Genomic DNA, 14,268 nt, shown 5'->3' with positions numbered 1-14,268 from the left:
TTTAATAACAACAAATAACTTAATATAATAATAGCAATGACATTTATAATGGTAACAACAAGATTAATAATAATTACCAATATTAATAATTAATAAGTACAACAACAACAACAATAATAATTCTTTTGAACAAATGTACTAGTAAATAATAATACCCCCTTTGTACTTTTTTATCTTTGTCACTTAGAATCTTGACACTATTCACAATTAGAGATAATCTTTTAGATTTTTCTTAATATATAAGAAAAAATATAGTCATGTGGGGTCTTGTTTGATTCGTCTCAATGAGTACTTTATTAATATTCAATTATTATAATTTTTATTAATATGTAGTGAAAGATATTTAATACTAATAAGTTTTTAAATATAAGCATGATCTGATCTGATCTGATCTGGTCTGATCTGATCTGATCTGATCTGATCTGAACTTATTTTTTCTGATCTGATCTGATCTGATCTGATCTGAACTTATTTTTTCTGATCTGATCTGATCTGATCTGATCTGATCTGATTAGATCTGAAATAAGCAAAAATAAGGTGAACTGAACATAGCCTTAAACAATATATATTTTTGCCTCTCTTGGGAGACATTTGATAGATATTGTTGCGTCCTTTTTTGACTGGCCAAATTTGCCAAATTATTGGAAAATTTGGTTGATATGACACGAGCTATACTTCTGTGCAGCTTGCAAGTAGTAGATACATATAGGGCAACACCATTTATTACACCAAGTCACCAACTATATATAATGTTGGTTGCGTTCAATGACATATGACCATAAATTTTGGCGATTTTCAGTGAATTTTTCTATATTCTGGGGATGGTAATTGGTAAGTCATGTGTAGGGCACTAGGGCGTAGGAAGTAGAAAAAAAGGATTTTGTAGGGCACTAGGGCGTAGGAAGTAGAAAAAAAGGATTTTGAAACTGTTTAGACAAGTGGAAAAATTGGCATTATATTGTCTATAGACTATAATTTTTTGTTTGATCCATATGACTATGAGCCACAAAGGCAGTATAAAGTATAAAAAACAGGGAAGGGGAATGTCGATAGACTATAATGATATGGCATCCACACATCAATATCAAAGTTGGTGTTGACTTCTGTTATGTCCTAAAAATTTTGCTAAGCTGAATCTGCAGAATATACATCCGTCCTAGCTAGAAGATATCAGGTAGCAGCTACAGCAAGCAGGAACGAAGGGAGTTGAATGATGATCAAAGAGCATTGGATACTGATCAAGATCAAGTCAAATAATGCTGTTGCGCCTACAAAATAGGGTTGACAAGTCATTAAGCAGAAGTGGAGATACTCCTTGATATTAGGAGATCATGGCATCATATTAGGAGATTAGTTATGCAACGTAAACATGTAAAGCAACGTTATAATAAATGTATGGATATAAATAGGAGTGGAAGTATTGGGGAAAGGCAGTTCATTAACATTGCTTAATTAGAACACTTCCATTTACTTTCACAAATATTTACAAGTGTATTTAGTATAAGCTACAAGCTGCTAGCTGCTAGCTATAAGTTGTAATCTTCCTACATAGTGGATTGGTGGACTCAATTCCACCCGCGGTTTTTACCCTCTTCTTGGGGTTTTCCGCGTCACCATTTCTTGGTGTCTCTGTCTTCTCTTTGCATCCTCTTTTAATTTCGTAGCTAGCATCCATTGTTAAATGCATCTCCATTAGCTGTAGATCCTCAGCTAAGTTCTGCCTGATCAGAATTTGGCATAAACAGTTTGGCGCCCACCGTGGGGCTCTACAGCTAAACTCTCATCAAAATCCCAAAAGAAACACTTCAACCCAACTTTGAAATGGCTGACGATTCTGCTGAGGCAATGAAAGCGGCTTTGCTGAAGGCTCAGGAGGACCTTCACCGCACTCAATCTGAGGCCCAGCAGACCATTGACAGCCTCAGGAAAGAGTTGGACTCTGTCAAAAGTAACAAAACACCCAAACAGCGTATCCGGAACATAATTCCTAAAGCGCTTAATCTCGAAGATTCCGAGGCCAGCGAAGGTGAGTATGGAGCAGCTAGATCCGACGATGAAGCAGATGAAGCTGATCCCACAGCCAGGAAAATGGCGCTCCTAGAATCTCAGAACAGGAAAATACTTCGCATGCTGACGAAGCTACCTGGAGCACCTACCCCTGTGGCTGAAGAATCTCCTGATGGCTACGCCCAATCCCCCTTCGTGGAAGAAATCGCAAGAGCCAGGATTCCCAAAAAGATCAACGTGACCCAGCCTCACAAGCTGTATGATGGAGCTGCGGATCCCTATGACCATGTGGCTCAATATAAACAGAAGATGTGGACTCTGTCCATTCCTGAGCATCTGCTAGAAGCCACCATGTGCAAGTCCTTCGGGGCCACCCTATCTGGACCTGCTTTACAATGGCTGATAAGTCTTAAGCCAGGTAGCATTCAAAATTTTGCTGCTTTAATTAACAAGTTTTATATGCAGTTTGCAAGCAGCAGAATCCTAGAGAAGCACACCGGCGACTTTACCGCATCACCCAGAAAGCCAATGAAGCTGTGAGGCAGTACCTAGATCGATTCAACAAGGAAATGATCTCTGTCAAGAACCTGGATGTTCCCACAGCTATCGAAGCATTCAGGAGAGGACTAACCTATAAATCTAGACTGTATTATGAATTGACCAGGTACCCATGTGGCACATTCGAAGAGGTCAGGGCCAGAGCCATGGCTGAGATACGTGTCGAAGAGGACGAGGCGTCCAGGTACGTAAGCGAGCCTAGCTATGATCGGAAATCCCAGAACCAGAAGAAGACTGACTGGCGCCATCAACCATATCAGAAGCGCGAAAGTAATAACGTAGCCAGCAAGGCCACAGGTAAATCGTCTAACAATGATTACCCTTCCATTGCTTCCTACTGTTTTAACGTGGATGCAGGAGGCGTAGTAAACGCATTAGAAAAGCTGGGAACCACAGTTAGGTGGCCTCGCAAAAACGACAGACCAGACAGCGAGAAGGACACCACCAAGTGGTGTAGCTACCATGGCGACCATGGCCATCGAACAGAAGAATGCAATGCTCTCAAAAAGGAGGTGGCGTGGCTGCTCAAGAAGGGCTATCTCGAGCACTTGATGGGGAAAAAGGGGCAGCAAGAAGATAAAGCTGGCCCCAGCCAGCAACAGCCTCATCCACCACCTGAGCCCCTGCACGATAAGGTAATCAATTCTATCTCTGGAGGTTCAGAAATATGTGGACTAACATACTCTGCAGCCAAGAGATTTGCTCGAGAAGGTTCCAAAATGCACCTAGCCCGCTGAGGAGTGCTGAAGAGAAAAAGCTCAGAAGCATGACCATCAGCTTCGACGAAGAAGATGGAGATGAAGAAGCTGATAATCATGACGGCCTCGTCGTGTCTCTCACCGTCAGCAATTGCCTCATGAAGCGAGTCCTGATAGACAATGGCAGCTCAGCTAATATCATTTTCAAAAGTGCTCTAGAAAGCATGGGGCTGCAGGAAGCTGATATCCTCAGGAAAGCAACCGTTCTGTTCGGGTTCAATGGCGAGCCAGCTACAACGCTCGGAGAAATCGTATTGCCCACCTATGCAAAAGGAGTCAACCTCCAAACCAGGTTCAATGTGGTAGATTGTCCCTCAGCATACAACATCATAATGGGGACACCATGGATCCACAAAATGCGAGCTGTACCTTCCACCTATCACCAGACTATTAAATTCCCTACCAAGTGGGGAGTACAAGAAATCAGGGGCGATCGCAAGCTGGCTAGGGAATGCTATAGCATATCTCTAAAAGCAAAAAAGGAATCTATCTAGCAATTACAGCAAGGTCCAGCGCCAGCCAAGCCAACAGATCAAGATGTAGATGAAGTGGCGTTGGACCCAGCAAAGCCAGAGCAGACCGTGCAGATTGGGGCATCCCTACCAGCTGAGGAGAAGCAGCAGATCATTGAATTCTTAAAGAAAAATGTAAGCTGTTTTGCATGGAGCCATGAAGACATGGTAGGCATTGAGCCTGACATCATCACCCATAAGCTAAACGTCGATCCCAACTCAAAGCCCGTGAAGCAGAAAAGAAGGAAGTTTGCTCCAGAAAGAAATATGATAGTCAACGAAGAGGTGGACAAGCTACTCAAAGCTGGCAAAATCCGAGAAGTCAAATATCCCGATTGGCTAGCTAACGTGGTGGTTGTTGGAAAGAAAAATGGCAAATGGCGGGTGTGCATCGATTTTACAGATCTCAATAAGGCGTGCCCTAAAGATCCATTCCCGCTGCCACATATTGATGCATTAGTGGACGCTACAGCTGGCCATGAAAGGCTGACATTCCTAGATGCGTACTCAGGTTACAATCAGATACTAATGGATCCTGCAGACCAAGAAAAGACCGCCTTCATGACTGAAAGAGGCATCTATTGTACAAGGTAATGCCCTTTGGGCTAAAAAATGCGGGTGCCACCTACCAGCGGCTAGTCAACAAGATGTTCGAGAAGCAGCTGGGGGACACGATGGAAGTCTATATAGATGACATGCTGGTCAAAACAAAGAAAGCAGAGGATCATGTGGACCACCTGCAAGAAACCTTTAAGGTCTTAAAGAAGTATGGGATGAAGCTCAATCCTAGCAAGTGTTCCTTTGGTGTCCCAGCAGGCAAGTTTTTGGGCTATATAGTCACCCAGCGAGGAATAGAAGCCAATCCCAGCCAAGTGCAAGCACTAATCAACATTCCAGTCACCGCGAAACCTGAAAGAGGTCCAGAAGCTGACAGGAAGGGTAGCTGCACTGAACAGATTCATATCCAGATCATCCGACAAGTGCCACTGTTTTACAACGTGCTAAAAAAGAATAAAGGATTCAACTGGACAGATGAGCATGAAGCTGCATTGCAGGATCTGAAGGCCTACCTGGCTCAACCTCCCCTATTATCAAAGCCATCCACAGGAGAGACTCTCCAGCTGTATCTAGCTGTTAGCAGCAAAGCGGTAAGTGCGGTACTAGCCAGGGAAGCGAAAATCAACAACTCCTAGTTTATTACGTTAGCAAATCTTGCTGGATGCTGAAACCAGGTACACATCACTTGAAAAGTTAGTATTAGCTTTATATATGGCATCTCGTAAGTTGAGGCACTATTTTGAGTCTCACCCCATTCATGTTATGACTAATTACCCCATCAAAGCAGTATTACGAAAACCTGAGCATTCAGGGAGAATGGCCAAATGGGCCATATCCCTGAGTGCACATGACATTAGGTATCTACCCAGGACAGCTATAAAATCGCAAGCCCTAGCTGACTTTGTGGCAGACTTTAGCCCTGACTTAGCTGCTACCGCTGAAGAAGAAGCGCGCCACGTTAACAAAGTAGGTAAATCAGGCTCATGGCAGCTGTATGTAGATGGATCCTCAAACTTCAGAGGGCTGGTCTAGGTATAGTGCTAAAGTCGCCACAAGGGGACATGATAGTACGCGCTATCTGCTGCGATTTTAAAGCTACCAACAATGAAGCTGAATATGAGGCCTTAATAGCAGGTATGACACTAGCACATGATTTAAAAGCTAACAGTTTGCGTGTCTTCAGTGATTCGTTGCTAATAGTAAGCCAGGTAAATGGAGAGTACGCAGCTAAAGATTCTAAAATGGCCTCTTACCTAGAGCTAGCCAAAGACAAAGCCAAGTTATTCGAAGAGTTCAGCATAAAGCAGATCCCAAGGGACCAGAATACCAAGGCAGACGCCCTAGCTAACCTCGGATCAGCTCTCAGAAAATGCGATTTCAAATCAATACCTATAGCCCACCTAGCTGAGCCAGCTATCAGCAAAGAGGTAAACATGGTGCAAACAGATGACAACCAGGCAGGAAGTACTAGCTGGACCCAGCCAATCATCGATTTTCTGGAGAGGGGCATCTTGCCAGAAGATAAGCTGGAAGCTAGGAAGCTGCGAATGAAAGCCACAAGATATCATGTTATTTCTGGCACTCTATTCAAAAGAGCTTGCGCCAGCTACGATCTATTACAAAGGTGCTTAGACAAAGACCAATGGGAGCCCACCCTCAAGGAGTTCCATGAAGGTGAATGCGGATCTCATGCAGCTGGAAGAAGCTTGTCAAACAAAATCCTAGCATACGGGTATTATTGGCCAACCATGCGTGCTGATGCTAAGAAGTATGTGCAAAAATGCGAAAGCTGCCAAAAACACGCAGGCATGACACATCAGCCAGCTGAGATATTGCACCCCACCTTAACACCCTGGCCTTTCATGAGGTGGGGCATGGACATTGTGGGGAAATTGCCTGTAGCTCCAGGGCAAAAAGTTTTCATGTTAGCACTCACGGACTACTTCTCTAAATGGATCGAAGCTGGGGCATTCCAGCAGGTGAGAGATAAAGAAGTAATATCCTTTTTGCATACTAACATTATCTGCAGATTCGGGTACCCAGCGAAATCATTTGTGATAACGGATCACAATTCATAAGTGACAAGACAAGGCAATTCTGTCACGAATGGAACATCAGCTTGATAACTTCCACACCTAGATATCCGCAAGCTAACGGACAAGCTGAGTCCAGCAATAAAGTAATTATCAATGGCATCAAGAGGCGCCTAAAAGCTAAGAAGGGAAGATGGGTAGAAGAGCTACCTAAGGTGCTGTGGGCAAACAGAACAACACCAAGAGGCGCCACAGGAAGAACTCCTTTTTCACTTGTGTATGGATGCGAGGCGGTGCTACCTGCGGAAGTAGCTGTCCCTACAGCTAGATATGGATTGATGACTCCTGAAGCCAACGACAAAGAGCTTAGCTACGACCTAGATTCCATCGAAGAATTCGAGATAATGCATTAGTACGAATGGCTGCACAACAACAAATAGTGGCTCGTAGCTTCAACAAGAATGTCAAAGCTAAAGTATTCAAGGTAGGAGATTGGGTTCTAAGGAAAGTTTTCCAGAATACCCAAGAGGCCAATGCAGGTAAGTTAGGGATCAGCTGGGAAGGCCCCTATCTAATCGATCAAGTAGTTGGAAAAGGAGCTTATCGTCTAACTACTAAAGATGGAAAAGCAATACCTAGAAGCTGGAACGCTTCTCACCTTAAGCTATATCATTTCTAACCTGGGGCACCTACCAGGTTACTATCGGCCAAAGACGCCAGAATCTTTAAAGGCAACCACTGCTTTGCACAAAGCATTGGTCCACCAGGTAAACAACCACTTAATTTGTCTAACAACTTAAGTATTTTATGCTCGTAGCAGCAAGCCATCTAAAGTCCACTTCATACGCAGGTAAACGCAAGGGGTTGCAACACCCAGGTGGGTAGCTGGAATTTTGAGATCCAGCTACAAGGTCGTAGCACCAGCATCAAGCAGCTAAGGGTTAGTTCACCCAAACTTAGCTGATGGTCGTAGCACCAAGGAAACGGGCCCAACCTAAGTTGAACAACACTTACCCCAGGTAAATATGTTGTTCTAATACCTAAGATCAAAAAGCATGCATGTAACTTAAGTACTCATCAAAGTATCAATAGCTAAGATCAAAAGGCAAAGACATAAGTTCAAACGATTAAATTGCTGAAAGAAAATATGTTCTTACAAAAACACATTGCCCCCATAGGCAATGGTAAAAGTATCCAAGCTAATTAAAACTAAATTGTTCCAAAAGAAAAGCTAATGAAAGCATTGAAGAAATTAAGAGATCACGCTGGCGTCATCGCCAGCAACCTTGTCCTTGTCACCAAGAACAGCACCTTCTGGCTGGTTGAGAGAAGGAGGGGATTCAGCTGTAGACTTCTCCGAGTCATTTGTTTTGCCACCTGTAGCTAAAGCTTCCAGAGCGGTCATAGAATCCAGCTTGAGGAATCTGTCAATATAGAAATTGACACCCTTGTCATCTAGCTTCTTGAACTTAATCAGGAAAGCTAGCTTCGCAGTTTCGATAATTTTTGCTTCAGCTTGGATGTCTAAAGCCCTCTCCTCAGCTTCTCTTACAGCTGCAGCCAGGCGTGCATTTTCCTCTCCGCCTCAGCTATCTTCTCATCTTTTTCCAGCCTCTCTTTCTCCATTAATTTTTGCTCAGCAGCTAACTTGCTCTCAGCATCCAGCCGAGACTGTTTCTCCCTCTCCAGCTTAGCTTGGTGGCTCAAATTGTCCTTTTGCAGACGAGCCACCTTATCCTGTAGGGTAGCAACAGTCCGCAAGCTGTCCCTGGCAGCTATGCAACTCTGGGAAAGCTGGCGAAGCAATAAAAATCATAAGTATAAGCGGCATTAATCATTTTCTTGATTTAAAGTAGGTCAAAAGATGTTACTAACCTGTAGGGATAGCTGGACAGCATGGTTCAGGATGACCTCAGGGTCCTGTCCCTTTAACCTCTTTTGTGCAGCTGGGAATACGAGCTTGTCAGCTGCAGGCCAGATCCCACCTTCTAGACCTTCTTCAGCTAGAAAGTCAGCAGGAAAGCTCACAAGGACCTCATCCCTAGGAGAATCAGTCGTGATGTCAATGGTGGTTGGGATGGAGGATGAGCGTAGGTTCTTGCGAGGAACTCTTTCAATCTGAGACTGCCCAGAAGAAGCAGCTGATCTCTTCCTATTCTTGAGCCTGTCCATTGCATCCTCGTCGGACAGGTTACTGGATCTTGCTGGAGCTGCATGAATGAGAAAAATTAGTTGGCCTAATATCTAAGAGTTGTTAGCCAAGTAAAGTCTGCACCAAAAATCGAAATTACCTGTCGACATCGAGTTAGTGCGAGAAGATGCTCTGGAATCTAAGGGTAGAACCTCGGTAGGAGCTGCGAAGGTGCGTTCCTCAACAGGAAACTTGAGCAATTCAGGTAATCTCTCAGCTTGTTCAGGGATCTGGGAGATAACGGGGCCAAGACCTGCAAGAAAACAAGGTAAGAACCTAGTTAATTCATTTTTAGGAGCAAAACGAAATTGAACAGATAAGTACCTTTATTAGACCAACCCCCAACTAGATGGTTCCCAGCTTCGCCCAGCGAATCCTTCACTACGAAGAAATACCTAGTCTTCCATAGAGAGTCAGAAGCGATTGTGCCTTCTATCAAGGGGGAGGGGAGCCTTGCCCTAAAAGTTATGAAACCCTTTTTGATTTCTAACACTATAGGCGGTCAAAAGCTCGTTTAAAGAAAAGGGTTGTGCCATGTTTTAGTTAGGTCTCTAAAGTCGAGCAAGTTTTCCAAAAAGCCGGCATCAGCTGGCCAGGGGATAGGTGTAAAACCTCCATAAAGGACCTAGTGAGGGGAGAAAACTCGTAATTATACCCTAGGTAGAAAGGGTGTTCATAATAGCAAATGTAGTCTTCCGGGCAGATTTCGGGTCTGCATGTAAGTGGGAGTATGATCTGAGTACTTTCAGGGAAACCCCCTAAAACTTTGAGCATCTCTATATCTCGCTCAGTAACAGATGAAGCAACATCATCTATAGCTCTGCCCATCAGAAAAAGCGAAAGATCTAAAAGAAAATTCTTGAGGAAACAAACGAAAGAGAGAAGGTTTACCTGAGGAGAAAAGGAATTCGCAGAGAAATAAAGTAAAGTTCAAGAAGGGCTGAGAGGTCTTTAAATACTATAGCTCAACGGTAGCCTAAGCTAACGGATAAGTATTTAATGTTGCTTAAAATTTATCTTTCTATGTTGATAAGTAATCAATTATCTGATAGTTTTATCTTCTCCCGAGAAAATTATCTTTTCAAATGGCTAGATGAGTTTATCTTTTAAAATTTTTATCTACAAACGTTTTTCCTCGAAGAAAAGATAAAAATCTTCTAAGATAGCACAAATTTATTTTTGAGCTTTTTGCTAACAAGTATTTGTTTGTTTGGTAACTTGCGATTTTAACTCAGTTGCGCCTAGGTTGGCATCACAAGTTAGGGGCAATTGTTATGTCCTAAAAATTTTGCTAAGCTGAATCTGCAGGATATACATCCGTCCTAGCTAGAAGTTATCAGGTAGCAGCTACAGCAAGCAGGAACGAAGGGAGTTGAATAAATTTGATTCAAAGAGCATTGGATACTGATCAAGATCAAGTCAAATAATGCTGTTGCGCCTACAAAATAGGGTTGACAAAGTCATTAAGCAGAAGTGGAGATACTCCTTGATATTAGGAGATCATGGCATCATATTAGGAGATTAGTTATGCAACGTAAACATGTAAAGCAACGTTATAATAAATGTATGGATATAAATAGGAGTGGAAGTATTGGGGAAAAGGCAGTTCATTAACATTGCTTCATTAGAACACTTCCATTTACTTTCACAAATATTTCACAAGTGTATTTAGTATAAGCTACAAGTGCTAGCTGCTAGCTATAAGTTGTAATCTTCCTACATAGTGGATTGGTGGACTCAATTCCACCCGCGGTTTTTACCCTCTTCTTGGGGTTTTCCGCGTCACCATTTCTTGGTGTCTCTGTCTTCTCTTTGCATCCTCTTTTAATTTCGTAGCTAGCATTCATTGTTAACTGCATCTCCATTAGCTGTAGATCCTCAGCTAAGTTCTGCCTGATCAGAATTTGGCATAAACAACTTCTTCATTTATTCCCAAGTCCCAACTTTATCATTGTGCTATGGTATGTAAAAGTTATACTTATGTCATACGGAGTATTCTTTTCTTAAAGGAAAATTTGTTAGAAACTACCTTTTATAATAACTTTTTTGTGATAAACCACCTTTTAAGAAAATTGGTTAATTAGCCACATTTTTTAGTTTTTTTTTCTTGGTTGGAAGCCACCACTTGCCGGAATCCGATGGTTGACCTCGATTCTCCGGCGTTGACCATCAAATTTTCGCCATTTTTTCCATATTTTCGCCATTTTTTTCCAGATTTTCGCCATTTCTTCCACCTTCACACTTCTCCCTTCTTCTGCTAGCATCTTCCTCCCTTGAACTTTTCTTTTAGGATCAGTTTAGGATCGATTTTTTGATCTCAAAATGATCAGTTTAGAAATGAAGAGTTTGAACAAAATAATTTGTTGTTATAATCGGATATGAGGAAGAGATTTAGGTGCTCAAGAGAGAGAAAGAGACAGATGAAGGAAGATAATGGGTTTTGGGGGAAATCGGGGAAAAAAAGGAAGAAAGAAGGGTGTTATGACATCACGTGCCATGCGTGATGGTCAAAGCCGAAAATCGGCAGTCAATGTCCATTTTCCGGCAAGTGGTGGCTTCCAACAAAAAAATAACTAAAAAGGTGGCTAATTAACCAATTTTTTTTAAAAGGTGATTTCTCACAAAAAAAGTGATTATAAAAGTAGTTTCTGACAAATTTTCCATTCCTAAATAATACCAGGGCATAAAAGTATACATAGTTAGATTTTCGTTAAGTGAATACAACCTAAATTTTTTAGGTAATACTCCCTTCGTTTCCTAAAGATCTTCCCACTTACTGTTCCTACAGATACCAAGGAAAATCAAGTTGTGTGGGGCATGGTGTGAGTAAAGTATGAGAGAGAAAGGGGTTAAGATAAATAAACAAATAAAAAAGGCTTAAAGTAGGAGAGAGAAAAGGAGTAAAATTGAATTAATAATGTAATAGTGGACCATATGATAGTGACATGAGAGGGTAAATAGGGAAATTTGTTTTGCCAAATAAGGAATAAAGCAAAAGAGGAAAGATCTTTTGGAAACACCCTTAAACGAAAAGTGGGAAGATCATTAGGAAACGGAGGGAGTATTCATGAATCATGCTTTACTTTATTCACATTGTCCAAGTCCAACATTGTACACAATTGAATATCTTTATAATATCAAAAAAAGAGTGGCAAAAGCCGGCAACAACACAAGTCCTGTTATATTTGCTTATTCCTTTACGAGTACTAATCACTAATTAGTTCCATAAAATTGCCAACTACAACCGGAATAGTTGTTATTTATTACCGATCTCTATTTTTGAAAAGAGTTAGTATTGGGACCCAGGCAAATGCGCGAGCTTGGGCTTTTTCGTGAAAAATAGGTAGATTTTTTTAAATATTTACATTATTTTGGTGACGTGTGTATAGTGGTGTCAAAATAGGTTTTCAAACAGCATCTAGGTATACTCAAGGCAAACCAGGTCAGATCCGAACAGGTCAAGATTCTGTCAGTTAATGTCCCAGGTTGTGATTGGTCAGGTTTTTGTTCAACTGGGTCGATCACATTTGAATCATGGGATTGTCGGTTGCCGAACAGGTCTGAACGTTTCATTTACAAGTCGATCCATTATCTGGTATGATCACTTGTGGATAATTTTTAACCGGGTTTGCGCAAGTCATATTTGGGTTTCATATATGCTTGGGTAAAGTCAAGTATACTCTGGTTCGATCATTGTGAAGCATCAGGTCCATTTGCTATTGAACGTTAATTCAACTTCGGTTAACTCCTTGTTGGGTTATTTTGATTTTATAATGGATTTTGTAAACGAATCATATTATTAAAAGCATTAAGTCGACATACATATACATATCTAAGTGTGCAATAAATATATGGATAATAACAAAAACTAATAAAACATTATATTGTTTATCGTGATGTTTAGTGTATTCTCTTAGTCAACTCTTATTTCGACTAATCAATTGCGTATAACCACTCTAGTGAGTAAAGGAATAGAGCGACTCTTCATATGTTCTAATATTATATATTATAACCAACGACAATAATAACGAGTAGACGATCAATTCGAAGATTTTATACGAGCATCGAAAAAATCCTATACATAAGAATAAGAAAAAACAATATAGTCATGTGGTGTCTTGTTTGATTCGCCTTATTGACTATATTACGAAAATCAAACTTTTATAATTTTTACTAACATGTAATTAAAGATATTAATGGCACAAAATATGCATTGGCATAGCTGAAAGGTAAAATGGAAAATCTATTAGAAGAATGGATGAAGTAGTTGTTATGAGCTGTGAAATTAAAATGTGAAGGGAAAAATTAAATCCATTTTTAGTTCCTCTAATGATGATGATCGTACCAGACTTAGCAGGTTTATGGTTGGAGTAATTAAGGGTGGTTTGTACATAATAAATTTTATAAGTTTGGAGTAATTTTACTTTGACAATTTGTTTTCCACTTATAGGTTGTCATATACAATCTGTGTTTCTAAATATATCACTAGTGGAAAAATAAAGAAGGGCTGCGCTAAAAAAGACATGTAGGACTGCGTTTATTGACAGCAGCCCTTTCAGTAGCAGCCCTTCACTTTTATAGCTCTGCGCTAGAAAGCGCAGCCCTTAAGCTAGAAGGGCTGCGCTAGTTAGGAAAAAGCGCAGCCCTTCTAGCCCAGAAGGGCTGCGCTTTTTTCCTAACTAGCGCAGCCCTTCCTACAAAAAAAAATAACTAACTAGCGCAGCCCTTCCTACAAAAAAAAATAAAAAAAAATTTTTTTTTTTGACATTTTTTTACTCATAATCTCACATTTTCTGAAATTAAACAGAAGAGAAGAGAAACGAAACGAAAATACTAAACCCAAAACAATAAAAAGAATGAAACGAAAATGAAAAAAAGGAACAAAAACTAATATACAAAGAGAAGTATACAAGAAGTATACAAGAAGTATACAAGAACATTAATCAAAACAAAGATGAAAATACAAGAAATTATATACAAAGAGAAGTATACAAGAACATTAATCAAAATAAACAAAGAGAAGTATACAAGAACATTAATCAAAATAAACAAAAAGAAGTATACAAGAACATTAATCAAAACAAAGAGAAGTATACAAGAACATTAATCAAAATATATAAACAAAGAGAAGTATACAAGAACATTATAGATCTGAAAATACAAGAACTACCTCCAAACATTAACCTAATAATGTTTAAATACATAAAACAAAACCCTAATACATAATTTAAGGGAAAAAAAAATTCGGAAAAACTTAAAATGCCTATTTGGAGGCTTAAACGAACTCGGATGGCTTAAATCATTTTAGTGCAAGAACATTATAGTTGGCCCGTTCCGCTTCCGAAAAGGTATCACAATAGGCAATCGGACTCCGTCGCCATGTTTAGTGCAAATCATTTCAAGGTTTTTGTCGCAAATGTTTATGGGAGTTTTTGAGAGAGAAGAGAGGATGAGAGAGAAGGAGGAAAGGAAATAATGAGGGACGTGAGAGAGGAGAAAGAATGAGGGATAATATATTTGACGAATCCCCGCTCAATATTTCAAAGCCCGCGATTCCGAAATTTCAAATTTTTTCAGGAAGGGCTGCGCTTTTCTAAAAAATTTAAAAAAGCGCAGCCCTACATAACAGAAGGGCTGCGCTTTTTAAATAA

The 14,268-nt window shown here is 40.5% G+C and overlaps 1 protein-coding gene across 1 annotated transcript; it reads right to left on the bottom strand.

Moving 5' to 3' along the window:
- Positions 1 to 7,486: 7,486 nt before the first annotated feature.
- Positions 7,487 to 8,616, bottom strand: LOC130590703 (uncharacterized). Its single transcript, XM_057393249.1, has 2 exons — positions 8,302 to 8,616; positions 7,487 to 8,220 (listed from the first exon to the last, which is right to left on the bottom strand). The coding sequence occupies exons 1-2, from the start codon at positions 8,596 to 8,598 to the stop codon at positions 7,975 to 7,977; spliced, it is 543 nt and encodes a 180-aa protein (XP_057249232.1). The 5' UTR covers positions 8,599 to 8,616; the 3' UTR covers positions 7,487 to 7,974.
- Between the last annotated feature and the right edge of the window lie 5,652 nt (positions 8,617 to 14,268).

This window comes from Beta vulgaris, chromosome 3 (genome assembly GCF_026745355.1).
Source record: "Beta vulgaris subsp. vulgaris cultivar EL10 chromosome 3, EL10.2, whole genome shotgun sequence".
Taxonomy (NCBI): Eukaryota; Viridiplantae; Streptophyta; class Magnoliopsida; order Caryophyllales; family Amaranthaceae; genus Beta; species Beta vulgaris.
Note: the sequence above shows the minus strand (reverse complement) of the source record. Positions and strands in the feature narration are given on the sequence as shown.